The 16,949-nt window shown below is 30.5% G+C and overlaps 5 protein-coding genes across 11 annotated transcripts; 3 read left to right on the top strand and 2 right to left on the bottom strand.

The window, feature by feature from the left end:
- The first annotated feature begins 113 nt into the window (after positions 1-113).
- On the top strand, positions 114-1,648 carry LOC143185041 (DNA primase large subunit). Its single transcript, XM_076387738.1, has 4 exons — positions 114-325; positions 420-688; positions 766-1,331; positions 1,406-1,648. The coding sequence occupies exons 1-4, from the start codon at positions 147-149 to the stop codon at positions 1,646-1,648; spliced, it is 1,257 nt and encodes a 418-aa protein (XP_076243853.1). The 5' UTR covers positions 114-146.
- On the bottom strand, positions 1,316-2,652 carry LOC143185048 (magnesium-dependent phosphatase 1). The gene is made up of 4 exons (XM_076387752.1): positions 2,450-2,652; positions 2,326-2,380; positions 2,027-2,248; positions 1,316-1,946 (listed from the first exon to the last, which is right to left on the bottom strand). The coding sequence occupies exons 1-4, from the start codon at positions 2,499-2,501 to the stop codon at positions 1,790-1,792; spliced, it is 486 nt and encodes a 161-aa protein (XP_076243867.1). The 5' UTR covers positions 2,502-2,652; the 3' UTR covers positions 1,316-1,789.
- Positions 2,653-3,314: 662 nt separating this feature from the next.
- Pabp2 (poly(A) binding protein nuclear 1) lies at positions 3,315-5,174 on the top strand. The gene is made up of 7 exons (XM_076386095.1): positions 3,315-3,438; positions 3,985-4,121; positions 4,249-4,363; positions 4,436-4,503; positions 4,591-4,832; positions 4,924-5,016; positions 5,103-5,174. Exons 2-7 carry the CDS (start codon positions 3,987-3,989, stop codon positions 5,134-5,136), a joined length of 687 nt encoding a protein of 228 aa, XP_076242210.1. The 5' UTR covers positions 3,315-3,438; positions 3,985-3,986; the 3' UTR covers positions 5,137-5,174.
- A 2,310-nt stretch (positions 5,175-7,484) lies between these two features.
- LOC143184062 (protein zyg-11 homolog B) lies at positions 7,485-13,310 on the bottom strand. Of its 6 annotated transcripts, XM_076386059.1 has the most exons (11): positions 12,641-12,957; positions 12,162-12,409; positions 11,677-11,908; positions 11,401-11,595; positions 11,136-11,305; positions 10,911-11,033; positions 10,686-10,831; positions 10,215-10,603; positions 9,760-10,129; positions 9,296-9,632; positions 7,485-9,125 (listed from the first exon to the last, which is right to left on the bottom strand). In XM_076386059.1, the coding sequence occupies exons 2-11, from the start codon at positions 12,292-12,294 to the stop codon at positions 8,980-8,982; spliced, it is 2,241 nt and encodes a 746-aa protein (XP_076242174.1). In that variant the 5' UTR covers positions 12,295-12,409; positions 12,641-12,957; the 3' UTR covers positions 7,485-8,979. The 6 variants fall into 6 exon arrangements, with proteins under 6 accessions (XP_076242174.1, XP_076242151.1, XP_076242157.1 ...); XM_076386036.1 differs by lacking the exon at positions 12,641-12,957 and adding an exon at positions 13,172-13,310 and having other exon boundaries at positions 10,911-11,305; XM_076386042.1 differs by lacking the exon at positions 12,641-12,957 and adding an exon at positions 12,959-13,060 and having other exon boundaries at positions 10,911-11,305.
- On the top strand, positions 13,039-16,149 carry LOC143184088 (PP2C-like domain-containing protein CG9801). Of its 2 annotated transcripts, none has more exons than XM_076386072.1 (8): positions 13,039-13,440; positions 13,515-13,688; positions 13,813-14,121; positions 14,199-14,425; positions 14,509-14,709; positions 14,778-15,075; positions 15,134-15,623; positions 15,756-16,149. In XM_076386072.1, the coding sequence occupies exons 3-8, from the start codon at positions 13,955-13,957 to the stop codon at positions 15,969-15,971; spliced, it is 1,599 nt and encodes a 532-aa protein (XP_076242187.1). In that variant the 5' UTR covers positions 13,039-13,440; positions 13,515-13,688; positions 13,813-13,954; the 3' UTR covers positions 15,972-16,149. The 2 variants fall into 2 exon arrangements, with proteins under 2 accessions (XP_076242187.1, XP_076242197.1); XM_076386082.1 differs by having other exon boundaries at positions 13,515-13,740.
- Positions 16,150-16,949: the final 800 nt, after the last annotated feature.

Genomic DNA, 16,949 nt, shown 5'->3' with positions numbered 1-16,949 from the left:
GGCTTGAATTACACTTATTTATGAAACCATTTGTCAAAGATAAATAAATATTTTTATTAACATGAAATAAAACGTAACACATTAAGCGAGAAATGTGTAGTAATGGTGGAAAATATCATTTTTTGAATTGATGATTCATTCAAATTATGTTTTATATTAGAGTTCCTAGAGGAAAAGTTCCACTTCATATTCTAGAGAAATGTGTATTTTCTAGATTAGAATATTTGCAATTGTTATATCAAGCCAAAGCATTTGAATTTAATGGTAATTTTGAATATTTATTAGAGAATTCAGTGTATGACAAAGTTGGACATTTTTCATTACGGTAAATGTTGATTTTATCTTTCTTTTTAATTTTTAAATAATTATATAAGCTAATTACTGTATTTTCAGCATTAATATAAAGAAATTTCTTTCAGGCTATTATCATCTGTATCTGAAGATTTGAAGAATTACTGGATTATTAGAGAAACATTGTTATTTCAAAGCAGACTGAATCATGTACTACCTAGGCAATTATACAGATTACTGAGAAGTATTATTCGTGAACTAAGATTACTTGGAGACAAAGAGAAGTTAATCAATAGAACATTGATTGACATATGCAATTTCTTCTCTAGTCCAACTGTTTTTAAGCACCTCATATCAAAAAATCATAATGATGAATGCACTTATTTTCAAAGTAAAGGTATGTGCATAAATAACTGCAACTGAAGAGCCTAACTGTTAACAAACTGTGCTCATATTCTTCTAATTCATTTCTAGTGAGATATGAATTAGTGCCAGACTTAATAAGAGGAAGAAAAGTAGATTTAACTGCAGGATATGCTATTGTATATTGCTCAAAATGGAGAGAAATACTCTCAGCATTATTTTACACCTACATGACCAAAGAATTAGCATGTATGAAGTCTAGAGCCCAGCACAGTATAAATCAAGACATTAGGCTTGATTATTTGTACCAAAAAATCCACTGCCAAGTATTTAAAAAAAATAGTGGATATGGATGTATAACCACAGACAATATAGACACTGAAATGAAAAAGTTTCCACTTTGTATGCAGCATTTGCATATGCAATTAAGAAGTACACATAGACTTAGTCATTATGCTCGTTTATACTATAGTCTTTTCCTAAAAGATGGTGGTATGCAACTAGAGGATGCTATAAATTATTGGAAGGAAGAATACTCCAAACCACATGCTTGTACTTCTGCGTGTTCACACAATTGGCAATCAAGTGAACGTAAATTTGTATATAGTATTAGGCACCTTTATGGTTTAGAAGGATCCAGAAAAAATTATAACTCTCCCAATTGTGAATTTATGTGTGTAAGTAGTAATCTTTTATTTCAGAGACTTCTGTTTTATGTGAAATTAACATATTTCTTTTTATCTCATTTCAGATCAATGTATCAGGACCAATGTATGAAGGAGGATGTCCATTTAAAAACTTTGATGCAAATGCATTGAAAAATCTTTTAAACTTATCCCTACAAGATAACCAAATAGCAGAATTATTAAACACTATATCTCCTCAAAATCCACGAGGTGCTTGCACTGAATTCTTTAAACTGCTTAAACAGAACAGTACTGATAACATAGTTATCAATAGTCCATTGCAGTATTATTTAACAATGATTAATTAAAGTTAACACAAAATATATACATAGTTTATTATGTAAATATCAATGAATTTTATTTATGCAAAAATATTTATCTTCAATAAATTAAATTATGTATATTTTAAAATCATACTATATCAATTGTTTTAAATAAAAAAAAAAATATTAAAAGTTTTTTAAAGCATTTTCTACAACTGCATGTGAAACACCATTTTTTACAAATATACAAGTAACAGAGAGCTTGCTAACATCAACAATGTTTCTATGTTCATCATCAAAAAACATCATATCCTTATAGTCAATACCAGAGGCTTTTTGAATCCTAAAAGAAATGATTTATCTCAATTTCTTTTAAAAGGAAAAACTACTTTAATATTCTATTAAAATTAAAATCAAACTTACTTAGCAAAGTGAGTCACTTTACTTCCTGGATATATTTCTTTATATTTAATATACTTGTCCCAATTAAATAAATCTAACAATTGCTTAGCACCTTGAATCTCCGAAGTACGAGATGCAACACCAAGCTCATATCCTTCCTCTGACAATTTTTTTAAAACTTCTGGTACTTCTTTGTAATAACGTATAAATTGACCATGAGCATCAACTACTTCATTCCCTTTCCTAAAATATTATTAATTCCAATAAACTATTCATTATCACGTTTTCTAGCTTCATAATTATAACTGAACTGAATTTACTTTCGAAAAGGAGGAGTAACATGAGTGTCAACCCAAAACGGCCACAAAGTATAATCTGAAATACAAAGTAATTAACTTCTCATTTATTTATTGATTATTCATTCAATTCTATAAATCGTCTAACCCAAATCAAAAACAATCAGTTTAGGTTTGCGACACATTTCAGTTTCTGCCATGCGATTATTATTATTCAATATGCTAGAGGAATATTTTTAGCACACAAAAATATACTATTTTATAGGCAACAAGGTTCCTAATCTTGAAACGGAAAATGACATTGCATCAACTTGATCAATATAACGCACGTGCACACGTGTCAGCACATGGCAAGTTCTATAAAATCAAACGTCATAATATCTATACAGGGTGTTCAATTTAAATCGATTCATTCAGGCGTCTTCGAAACTTGATGATGTTACAACTGCAGCATTAAAATAAAAATGCGTTTTATACTGATGACCTTTTCGCTAGGTGCATCAATTTTTTATAGATAATGATCCACTGCATTGACTGATGTATTAAAAGATACACAACTCCATTTGTAGAATTAAGCTTTTCATATGTTCTCTATGAATAAACCTAGAAAAAACTCATTTACAAGTCATGTGCACCTCAAAAAAATTCAGTATTTGTCTCAATATTTTTCGATATCATCAACAGTTTCAAAGATATTCAAGTGAATTAACATAAATAGAACACCCTGTACATTGACAATATCGACAATGCTACGAAACATTCATCTTTATATAAACAGGTTTAAAAAGAATATATTTAACGAAAATAAGTGAGTATACAGTGATCTATTTTGAAATTCCTTGCATATATTTTTTCTAAGAATTTCGTAAAGCTTTAAAGTTTCTATGTGCGCATTCAAGTTTCTTCCAAGCGTTCAGTAACCAATAACAAAGCGTTGTTTAACTTTATTACGACCAATCATAAACGAAATATACGTTAAGGCGATTTTCTAATTCGTGTAATCCTTGAATTTTATTCTTCCCGTTCCATGATAGCGTCAATCTCGTTTAGCAAGTTTGCAGAACATCGTGGAGTTTCGATTGAAGATTATTGAATTTGTTGTAAAATTATTATCTTAAATAATAGGAACGCTTGAAGGTATAATCATACGTCATGTTTCTTTGTGAAATTAACAATAATCAGTATCGGTATTTTTCATAGATCGCTGCTATTGCAAATACAGAAACCCTATTAATACACGTTATTAATATTATATTAATATGTAGTATTGTTCAATTGCATTTTTATAGATTATTGTGTCTTCTATATATTTTATGTATATTAACTAAATATATATAAAATAACATGTAATGTCATATACAATACTTAAGCATCGTTTCTTCTTTTGTATTAACGTTTATTGTTTACTGTAAATTTACGTTGTTTTCTTTATTTTTGATTGTACAAAGAAATGTATAAGCTATTTTATTTATCATGGTATTTAACATAAAAAGTTCAAATTTTTATTATTTTATGTACTATAAATTAAACATATAAATGTGTATAAAAATTAGAAAATATTTAAAATAGTTAAAATAATAATTCGTACTTTACACATTTGTGTAAACAATATTGTGATTCTGTATAATGTTTATTACATACATGTAACTCGTTTACATAAATGTGATATTTATTTTATTGCAGAAATGTCTGAATCAGATCTCTTAGCTACTGATCACATTGATGGTCTAGATGGACTTGAAAATGGACAGGATGGAGATGCAATTATGCAGTGTGATGGAGTAAAACGTGAATTAAATGAAGCAAATATTGATGATCCGGTATTTTACTTCTTTTCTGCTTTGATTAATTCATTATTATATCAAAGTTTATAAAACTTATAAAAGATCACGCTAATTTTGTTAAAATTGTTAACTACATCAAGCTCTATTTTATCTTTGTTTTAAGGAACTAGAGGCAATTAAAGCACGAGTGAGAGAAATGGAAGAAGAAGCCGAAAAATTAAAACAATTACAATCTGAAGTGGACAAACAAATGAACATGGGTAGTCCACCTGGCATAAGTAAGTTATAACTTTCTAGGAATCCTGATCATTGGTAAAGATATGTATTACATTATATTTCTCCATTTTTAGCAAGTCCATTGAATATGTCACTTGAAGATAAAATGGAGGTTGATAATAGATCCATTTATGTTGGTAATGTAAGTTGAAATCACGTGAAAGTACTAACATAAACTATATTTTGTTTTATATTGTTAATCAATATAGTATTTGTATAAAAACTACAGGTCGATTATGGCGCTACAGCGGAAGAATTAGAACAACATTTCCATGGTTGTGGTAGTGTTAATAGAGTAACTATATTGTGCAATAAATTTGATGGACATCCTAAAGGTTTTGCTTACATTGAATTTGCTGAACGTGATTCTGTACAAACTGCTATGGCTATGGATGAATCTATGTTCAGGGGACGTCAAATTAAAGTAATGCCTAAAAGAACAAACAGACCAGGACTATCAGTGACAAACAGGTGTGTATAGGTCTCTTAAATATTACACTTAAACGTTTTAATGTAAAATGAATGTTTTTAAATGATCAAGCTAACATTACTACGTTTATAGGGGACCACGGGGAGCGCGGGGTTATCGCGGTATGGCTAGGGGAATTATACGTGGCAGTGCATACTTCGGGTATAGACCAACAAGACGACCTAGGTATATTTCAAAATGACGCATTGAAATATTCAAATTTAAGCTCTGGATTCAAATAACGCGAAATCTACATTTATCTTTCGGTTTAGGAGTTATAGACGAGGATACTACATGCCCTATTGACCGTTTTAAAACGTTTTACTACTACTTTATAAATTAAGGTAAGTTTTTACATTATTATAGCTTAGATTATTGTTTATTTTACGTGTTTTCTGTGATTGTTCAAACATGTAACGTCCGACTAAAGTAAAGACTTTTTATATTACCTTTATGCATTGAATGTACGTATTTATGAGAAACTTTCTATAATGTAAATATAGAATAAAATAGTCATAGTTGATTTAAAAACAATCATTTTGTTTGAGCAATCAATTTCTGTATTTCAAAGTAATACATTTGTAGGAAAGGCTGGTGAAGCATCGAATCATTTAGGTATTATTGTTACTATTATTATTATAATAAAATTGAGATAATAATGAATAATGATGTAAAGGACTATCATAATATTTGCTAGCCATTCCTGAATGAATGTAAAATTATTTTTTTGATGACGCGTATTATATTTCAAATTATTGTTCTGATGTATCTATGAAATACTTTAAAACAAATTGTAAATTTATGATATCGGTAATTTGGAATTAAAGCTATTAAAAACTATCTAATCAAGTTTTTATAGTGGATAATTTGAAATTCATATTTAGATACATTAGCTTCATTAGGAATCTTACACTGTGCTCTAAGTTAGTCTCATTCCTAACACCTGGCCATATTTCAAATGTCACAAACAGAACGTCTATTATACACATTGAAAGCTATTTTTAATGCGAATGTGCATTTGTATTTTTACAATTACGTAGATTAATGTATTTCATAAAGCTACACAGGTGTAAAGAAAAATATGGTCACGTGAGAAAGAAACGTAGTAGTAGATACTGTAAGTTTTTGTGCATATCTTATTTGCTGGTTACACAAAACTTACGTATTTATACGAACATGCACTGCAGTATAATGCTGTTAAGGTGTTTAAGTAAATTCTTATGATATGTCCACAGAAAAAAAAACTGATACGATGGGAAAAAAAAGAGAAAGAAAAATCCTCATGTCAAAAGAAAAAAAAAAGATTGGACAAAGATGGGCACAATTAATCATATTTGATTTAATGAATCATCATATGAACATTACAAATGTAGATCAGCGATGATTTGCTATTGCAGTTCAATTGACTTTTTATACTATTCAGGTAGTTGGAATCCAACTAGTTCTATAGTATCAGCCTTTATCAGTTTCCAAGAACTTCAGTCTATCTAGATTAAAAAGGTACATAAAAACTTGAAGTGTTAAAACTATATTAACATGTGCACTAATTTCCCCAAATGTGTGTACATACATATACGTATAAATATGTATACAGACATATTTTTGCAAATACCGCAATATTATTTTAACGAAAAAAAATGTAGTATGGAAAAAAATGTGTTAGATTGTTATGCATTTTTGAGAAAATTTATGTTTGTATTTTGAGTTACTATCAAATAAAAATTATACTATTCCTTTTTATATACATCTATATAACTTAGGATATTATCACTCATGATTGATATGTGAACAGTTAGCCATTTAAAAAATATTTCAAACACATACAGACACTGATCAACCCCTTTTTTTTAGACTGACCGATTTTTCTACACCTGAGACAGATTTACATATTTTTATTACCCATAAAACCTATAATTTCTTCCCAATTTTTGTCATCTGAATAATATTAACGTAGAAAATAAAAAATTGTTTAATAAATAGAAATGATTGTTAATAGAAATACTAATAGCATTAACATATGTTAAGAAACTATAAAATTGTACTCTAAAGAAAGACAATTTCTGTAGTATACATGATATGACGAAAGCATATTAATATTTTAGGGAGTGACCTTAGGAAATTTATAAAATAGCAATAATAATTTTAGAGATATTTTGGTATCACATAAAGGCTGATATAATGATAGCAAATGAATAAAATTAATGATGTGGCAATCTAAGTATTATTACCGAAATATATTTTTCATATACCTATTAGAATTATTTATCTAAACAGTTTCATACTTTTTAATTACAGATTTTCGATTAAACATATATCTTCAATATCAAATACATAAAAAATAAGAATTGAACTGCAATGTAAATGTCTAGAGTAATATCATATTACTATAATTTATAGTAAATTTTGTATGCATAGTAAGTGAAAGTTGCTAAGATTATAAATTCTTACAATTCTTCAAGCAGAGTATGAGAAACAGTGTATTACTATTGATGCGTGCAACTTTCATTTATTTATTACTAACTATACATCCTCAATTTTATCTTAAACACATTGCTACTAATTTGTAAAATGCGTGTAAAATGATTTTGAACCATTAATCCACTATGCTATGTTAGGAGGAGAGCCAAGTTTCCACATATTAATGATACGAGCTACATTTCCGTAATGTTACTCCCATGCCGCTAAGTATTTTGCAGGTGCAGTGCAGCATCGGCATCAATTGAGAGATAATCATACAAATTTCACGAACAATTTTTACGTTCCATTAAAAAAAAGAAAAGAAAAGAGAGAAAAGAAAGAAAAGAAAAAATAATTAAGATATAAATGTAACATATAAATGTAATATGATTGGGTGGTAAATAAAGATTTTCTTGGCTTAAATTTCATATGTTAACTATCTCGTGAAGTTCAACAATCACTGAATATTATTATAAGGAACAGGTAAACAAAAATAAACTCATCAAGATTAGTGATTTACCTTTATTAACATTTAGTGGCAGTTAAATCGAGACTTTTTTACATTTCAGATCAACAGTTAATGTTATCGGAAGGATAAATTTTGCTCATACAAATTAATAGTATTTGTATAACAGATATAATCAGAATATTGTTATATTTGTTTTATTAGAAATTTGCTTTTCTTTTTATATCTTTGAAGGCATGTAAATGCACAATTAATCTCTACAGATTTTTCTGTTACTTATTTAATGGAAAGATAAGACAATAGTTTCAACAGAAAAAAATTGAAGACCTGAATTTAATTTGTTAGAAATATAACATAACAAAATAATTATTATACTTCGTAATCTATACAATGCAAAAAATGATACTTTTGAAGTATATCATGTACATGTAAGATCCTAGTCTAATCACACTATTTTCTTCCGCAATATTAACACCAATAAGCACTTAATTCTGCTATGTATAGTTTTTAAATAACATTACTAACATCAATAGTATTGTTTCAACCGTCGCGAAGATTTATTAAGCATCTAGTTCTGGGAGAAATAAAAATGCTCTAAGTGTGTCAGTAAATCATACAATCTCAACTGACATAATTAATTATGCAATTTATTAGACTAGAACCTTAAAATTAGTTGTATTTTTCAACACTATACTAGAAAACAATACAATGAGTAACAAAAATTAAGTTAATTCGAACATTACAGTTACTATTTAAATCGATTTCTTCAACTCATTAGTACAATTTAAAATCTAAAAATATTAGACACAATAATGTATTTAACAATTTAAAAATATAATAGCAATAATAGAATGTTAAAATTTTTTTTTCTTTCTAAATTCAAAATACATACATTTTCGAATGTTTAATTATACTCTTCCACGAATTTTAAAAATAACTTATGTTATATATGCAAACATGCTTCTGAACATGTATAATGTACTTCATAATATATAGAGTTATTTCTTTTCATAATTCAGGTCCTCAATTTGAATCTACAAAATTTAATAGCAATATCCTGGACTTGTTCTTCTGCGTCAGTCCCCTTTTGATAAATATCCATGTTCATATGATAGTTTTAATTATTTGGTCTAACGAACAGGATATAAGATTGCATTGAGAAAAACATTGACTAGTATACCAACTTCGTGGTACGCAAATTTTGTTGTGGAAGGCAATAGTCATCGTTAAGAATTTAACTCGAGTGTTTCAAGGATCGATCGACACAAACTTTGTAGGTTTGGTTGCGTTGTATGTTCTGTGTGTGTACTTTCCAGGTATTTCAATGTCTCTACACCCCCTTCTCTGATTAACATACTGCAATAACGTTTTGCTACAAATTATAAATATTTAAACGTGAGCGAACACTCGGAAAACAATCTCTGTTAAAACTATAATACATTAAGTTCTCTTCTCTATACTTCATTAAAATATCATCTGTAGTATTTACACAAATTAGTTATCTTTTAATTACAAAGAAAAAAAAAGAATTGTTCTACTTACGATTTTTTGTGCATACATGATGTATCGCCCAAACTGCCCAAAGCTGTACAGGATATGCATCTGAGCAACGTAAAAGCGGAAAAAATGGTTGGAAACTTCTGTATGCGACCATTTCTCCTTGAGGTGTTTGCCAATGGGTCACAGTATGAGCTAATTGCTCTAATAATTGATCTCTACTTGGCATAGAAGGCAATATCCATGCATGAGGTCCATGACTAAGTAAATGTGCAGCGATACCAGCTGCGAAATAAGATACATCAATGTGTGCAGAATCCAACAGCATAGATAGCATAGAGATGAATCTAGGTTGCATGAGCCTTGGTCTCAAATGAACAACCTACAATAAATTTTAAGACCAATTTTTAATTATAATTGCAGTTATTGAAGATTAAATTAATTTATAACTCAACATAATACTAATTCAATAGTTTTATCTTTTAAATTGTGGATAGCAAGCTACAAACCTCTGCTATATTATTTAATAAACCTAATACTTTAGTCTCAACACTGGATTCGCCTTGGAAACTTTCTAGTACTTTCAAAAATAACTCCATTCCACCTTCATCCAGAAAGACTTTACATGTTGTAGCACTTTCATCAGTTAAATTCCATAGAGCACTTAATGTAAATTTCATTGTTATATCTACTGATTTAGACTCAACCTTAGACCTAACCATTGCAAGTAATTTAGACATGTATTGTGGTTGAGCACCAAGCATAGATGTTTCTACTGTTGATATTTTTGCAGCCAATATAGAGCAAATAGCAACAGACATGCGATTCATAGCTGGCTCATTAAAAGTAGACAAGGAATTCATTACCAATCTTGCACATCTGCAGAAGTTAAAAACAGTTTAGCACAATATTAACATAAATTTAGTTGATAAATTAAAATTAAGATTGAAGGACTTTGAACTACCTGTATTTGTCGAAAGCAACATCCTGTAAAATTCGGTCGCTACACAGAGTCAGTAGTGTGTTCATTTGAAGTCTATAGTTGGTTGGATGAGATTCCATGGCTATCATAATTAATTCAACAACTTGTTTTAGGATTGAAGGGTGAATTGTGATGGCAAATTCACCTTTGGTAAGATTATAAAGACATGCAGTACATGGAATTTGTACACGAACTTCCTGTGAATGTTCTCTCATTCCAGGTAACACTAACTTTATAACATCAACCCGTGGTTTAAGAAAGTTTTGCGTTAAACGGAATAAATTAAATAAACATTTCTCAAGATAAAATGGCCTGCATGTATACCTTCTGAGAGCTTCCAAAATCTGAGATTCTGTTGCTGTACCACTAACCTGATATAAAATGAAAACATTTCACATTAACATTTTCAAATTTTTTATAATTATATTAGAATAAATTATGATTGAAACTTACAACAAGCCCAGGTCTAAAATCTTCATTTTTAGGATTTATTAAACTGTCATCATAACAAGCATCTGTACTTACAAGCCCCAAAAACTTTAAATATGGATGGGCTTTAATAAATTCTTTCAAATCTTTTGGATCTATATCACCCTTACCTATAATGAATAGATAAAAAGACCGTATGACTTATTATTCTAGAAAAAAAATGCAATGTTCTGACCTCATAATACTCACCAGATAAGTCTAAACTAGCTAGATATGGCATACAACGTACAGCTTTTAGGAAGTCTGTTATTTTTGGTTTTGCAGGCCCCAACACAGAGTTGAGAGCATGCAAATCTTTTTCATCTGAAATGTCTAAATTTCTTAATTCATTTAATTCCAATAATACTGAGATTAAATTTGCACTTTCGTTTATCTTCAAATTGTACATACTAAGAGTTTTCAAACGATTTTTACATTTTTTTAATGGTGTTATATCATCAACTTTTGTAGATGAAATATCTAAACTCTCTAAAAGGGGAAGGTCTTCAACTACTATTTCCAGACCATGTTTATTAAACTCTGTTCCTGACACATTCAATGTATGCAGTGCCCTCAATTTGCTTAATGTTACTACTACACAGTACCTGTTGTAACATATAAACATGTATGTATTATAAGTACTATCATATATCAAAGACAATTTATTTAGTACATGTATGAAATAATTAATATTATGTACCGTGAACAGTCCATAAAACTTCCTTTTGCTACGCTTAAAGATCTAAGATTTTGTAAACTCCAATCACCTAAACAGCTTATCAGGTCATTAACAGTTATTTTTAATCCATTTACTACCAGGTCTTCCACTTTATGTTGCTTTAATACTTTTAAGCCTTTTGCTGATAATGATGATGCATCTTTTAACCGTACATGTCTATAAATAATAGTCAAGTATTAGTAATGTCTTATTGTTTGTCAATAATTGAATTCTTCACTTTAATAAACATATTATTACCTTAATCTAGTGGACTTTGAATCAAATAGTGTAATAGTCAAATCAGATAATGTTTTCTTTTCACATAGGTTTGATAATAATCGCTCTGAAATTTCAGCAGGTAAAAAAGCATCTGGATGCCTAAAACTAAGTCTTGTCGCTGAACTCGATGATCCATCACTGGGTGACCTAGCTATTGTCGAGCCCAAAATATCTGTATTACTACTATTTATTGAGGAATTAACTTGCTGATCTAAAAGTTATATGCTTTATAACAATCTATTATGATAGAATAATTTTCTATAGCCATAATTAAATAGTGAAATTTAATAAGAGTGAAATCACAAATTATTTTTATAAATTAATTTTTTGCATTATACCTTCTTATCTCTGTTACTCATACAAATACTTTTATTAAGTTACTGATAATATAATTGATCTTATAAGTAATCATAGCATGCAAAACAAGATCCTGAACGGAATTAAAAAAAATTACTTTCACTTACCACAAGTAGTTGCTCCTAACGAAGTAGGAGAATGTTCTCCCGTGTCACCAAGGTGTACTTCACACAAACCCAAAACATTGTCACAGATAAAATCCATGCAAACCTCGAGCAAGCTTCTCGGAGACTCAAACATTTTATATTCTTATTTACACTCTTGTATTCCTGTTTCTGCTTTATTGCTCTCTAAATATTTGATTATTTCAAGTTGTCTAACATCTCATTCCTTTCCATTTGCTTCAACGACTTTGCTACAACATACACACATCTGTGAATTTGATGCTCTCTACACCCATCACCAAACATTCTAATATTAAACACAAGCTATACGATCAAACGAATAAACTTTCATCAAAGGCACACATATTTTTCGTTCAATAATGTCAAAGAAGTCGTACGCAAGTTAATTCTCTTACAATAATAGGATATTGCCACGTCTATCTAGCGCGCAAAATAATTTTCAATTGCATATGCTTCAGTACCTAAAGAAAACGTCAAAAAGTAACCCCACGCATAATTTTATTCTTATCACACAGGTGACAGAATTTGAAATACTGATTACGTAATGACAAGTCCACAAAATGGAATAAATATTTGTGTCACTATGCATCTAAGCACATTGCGTATACCACGTATCGATAGGAACTTATAAAACCGTCGAGCAACTTGCTTAACGGATACGAATTTATTGCACGGTTACGTTACTTCGACAGACCGATTCAATTCTCGCGAAAATCTGTTCCGCGAACAACACTAGGACGCAACTCTAAAAACAACCGCGGAAAATCGTAGTCTCTCACCTGTGGAGAGAACGCCATATTAACTTGCTAAATGTCAAAACAGAGTAAAAAGTCTAGGGTCTCGAGTTGCACATAATAGAACGGGCAACGAAGATTATTCGAAATGAATGTTACAATTTGGAATAAAAGAAATGTCACTCGTAATTCAATTAATCGATCGATGTCAACGATAGCATTGAACGATATGGAATAATTTTCGTTAGTCGCACGTACCTCTATGTCAAGGAAAATCGAAATTTTTATTTGTCTCTGTCGAAGCTATTTACCCGTTTGAAGTACATCGATATAGGTAACTTGAGATGAGCCTTGACGATTAACGAAATTTTTTCATCCCCAAAGACATTGTGCAATGTGTGGAAATTCTACTTGTGAAGGAATTTATCGGTTATTGACACATTATCAATATGGCGGTAAAGTGGAAAACGATGTGCTTTTTAGTGTGTATTACGATTTCGTTCCTCTACACTGCGAATTTTTTCCAGGTGAGATTATAATGTGACGATGGTTGTTTACGAATGTTTTTATCTGTAACTGTAACTGCTGTTTTACATTACAGAATTGCAATAATGTCCGAGTCCAAAATTAAGGGAGAAATAGGTGTCAAAGAAACTGATTTAAAATGCAAATCTCCAGTTTGAAAAGTTAGACAACTCTATATTACCTTGATTTATGTAATTTTATATACATTCCAATGTGCTAGTTTGTTTCACAAGTAGAACAAAATTTACATGTAAGGATTATAGTAATTAATCGTTTTATCCATGTGAAATTTATTTACAAAAGTATGTAAGAGATTAAAATACACAGTACGTAAGTTGTAGTTATTGAACATGCTTTTTATTTTTTTCTTCAAGGTTTAAACAAAGTGTCTTTCAAGATAGTCATGAGTTGAATTTGTTGGTAAATGTCAATCATTTTATAAAGTCATGCTTTGTGGCTATTGACATTTATTATTATTATTCTATCTGTAATCTTTAAAATTAATACCATAAAAAGATGCCAAGTTTACGAAAAAAAGTTGCTGGCTTCATGCGACAATTATCTATCAGCAACTTAGCTGGAGCTATAGAAAATGTAGGTCAAGGAGAGCAAACTTTGCGTAGTCCTAGATCATTAACGCAAGATTTTTCTAGTGGTTGTTTTATTACGCGCTACCTTGATGGGTAATCAGTTTTTAAAACAATATTTAATAATTCATACCCCAAGCAAAATATATTATACAAAGGTCATATGTTTCTAGTTTAGAGACAAAGCAAGAAGGACCAGCCATATTGCATGGTAGAAATCCAGAAGAACTGCCAATTAGACAACTTGGAAATTTTCAAGGAAAAAAGGAAGTATTAGCTGCCCATACTGGTCCAGATAATGGACTTACTACAGTTAATTCGCAGGAGAAACATTTAAGTATTAATGACATTGACATAGATTATATTGATATGTTAGAACAAGGTGAACAGTATAGAAATAGTAAGTATTAAGACTACAGATTGAATTTCAAAAATTAATAATAAAAATATCATAGCCAATAGTAATAAAAAAAATTGTTTTAGCTTCTACAACAATGAATCCTACAATTGCTGGAATTGGTGGTTGGTTTAGTCCTCATGAAACAGCATATGGAATTGCTACTACATTGTATGAAAAAAATCCTACAAATAATACAAATAATGGGGAGCCAATAGCAGATTGCTTTGGTATTGTAACAAGATCAAACTCTGCTATTTTAGCACTTGCTGATGGTGTTAATTGGGGTATGAACAATTCTTAAATAATTATATAAAACAATGACATAAACATTACAACAATGCAAAATTATTAGGTACCAAAGCAAGTATTGCAGCTAGATCTGCAGTACACGGAAGTATGGAGTACTTAAACAAAGCTTTATTTTGTTCTCCAATTGATAACGAAATAACAACGACAAAAGATGTTTTTATAGCGCTACTTTGTTCATTCCACGCAGCACATTCATTAATTCTACAAGAGCAAGGAATGCTCACAACATTAACTGTATGTGTTGTTCTTCCACTGCCAAATTCTGATTCTAATACAGATCAGAAAAAATACGTGGCATGTACCTGTAATGTTGGTGACAGTTTAGCTTATGTATATTCAAGGTAATATTCAAAAGCCATATAATTAGTTTCACATAAAATTAATTCTTGATATTAATAGGAAAACTGGAGTAAGGGAAATTACGAGGGGTTCTCACGACATTCACTGTATGCGTGACATGCGCGATGCACTTGGAGCTTTAGGTCCTGTGGATGGATCTAATCCTGAATTGAATAATTTAACGCTCGCAATGACGGAAGTTGAGAAGGGCGATATTGTGTTTCTGACAAGCGATGGAATTTCGGACAATTTTGATCCTGTGGTTGGAAAATTTGCTATTTTACCATGCCATAATAATGTACCTGATTCAGCTGTAAAGAACCATACAGAAGGAAGATCGAAAACGCGTCGAAAATCTGCAGAGAACTTGAGACACGCGGAATCTGGCAACAGCAATCGAAATAAATCTACATTGCCTGTAGTTGAAGCGTATCAAAGACATGAACTAACGCTTCTTAGAATGGAGGATTTGTTGAGAAGAGGAGTATCTGGAGAAGGTCCACCTTGTAATAGTGCCAAACATCTTTGCGAGCTTCTTTTGGACTTTGCAGTAAGTTAAATATCGTTTGTAAAACAATAAGCATGTGATGCATGATTTCAGTAATGTTTCAATGAAGAACGAATAAAACTAAAATATACTGAATAAAACAAAATACTAACAATAATTTTTATACATAATAAGGTACGCATAACTGCCGCTAAAAGACGAATATTGGAAGACACAGACTTATATTATGCACAAAGTAAAGATGGCCAATTAGTTCAGCTTTCCAAACAAGAACAGAGAACTCGTCGAATAAGAACATTGGATAAGGTTTCCATGATACCTGGAAAGTTAGATCATGCGACAGTTGTAGCATGCGTAGTTGGATCATTTGATTCAGAATATGGTTTATAATTAACCTTGGTCATAAAATACAGTTCTTATTTAATAAGAGAATTAATAAAATTGAAATGTTTTTATATAGGATCATTTTGAATTAAGTTAAAATTGCTGTTTTCAATATTAGAAAATTAAGTTGTTTATACTAATTCTTTTGTTATCTAAAATAAAAAATACATGTGCTTATTCTGTACATCGTACTATCTATTTATTTACAATCACAACTCCAGCTTATAAAAATACAATGCATTATGCATTAAAAAGATTTGTGTGTACACACAACACATGTAGAGAGACATAACACGGGTAAAGAGCATGTAAAGACAGACATGTTGATATAACAAATTTTGTCACTTCAACAACTATATTTCCATTAATGAGAATTTACGATATTTTAATTTGACATATAATGACACCTGAACGTGTTCCCAGCAGCGTAATTGATTAAAAATTCTAAGCAAACACGCGTTTCGTTCAACCGCGGCTTGAAAAAGCTATCGCGTTAAGATTACCAGCCGTTTCTGTTTACTGATTGGTTATAAGTGAACCATCGACCAATCAGGATAAAGAGTTCGCTAAATGGGTACTGCAAAAAGTTACAGTACCATAACCGAGGTGTCGCCAATGGTAAAAGCACTGGGATTTTATAGACTTGTGCTAATGGCAGCCTTGACAAATACATGATGGCCGTTGCCACCGAATAGTGTAACGCGTACATGGAACTGTCGTGTGCCAGAAAAGTTTATTATTTTAAGTAGAATATTTACCCCTGTGCGGCTCGTGTATGGTATTTTCCCTCGCGAGAAGATAAAACGTAGTGCGCGGGGCCGAAATCATGCCGATAGAAGTGTGAAAAACGGAATAGTCGCGAGAAGAAAACACGGGTGGCAAAACCGCGTTCGCGGAGGTAATATTGACAATTTTTCATCGCGACGCTACTCGCATTTTTTCGCGTCAATGTGAAATACACGTATCCAGGACACCTCCTTCGGG

The sequence above is a fragment of the Calliopsis andreniformis genome, chromosome 2, assembly GCF_051401765.1.
Source record: "Calliopsis andreniformis isolate RMS-2024a chromosome 2, iyCalAndr_principal, whole genome shotgun sequence".
NCBI classification, from domain to species: Eukaryota; Metazoa; Arthropoda; class Insecta; order Hymenoptera; family Andrenidae; genus Calliopsis; species Calliopsis andreniformis.
The sequence above is the reverse complement of the archived record's forward strand: the minus strand, read 5'-3'. Positions and strand labels throughout refer to the sequence as shown.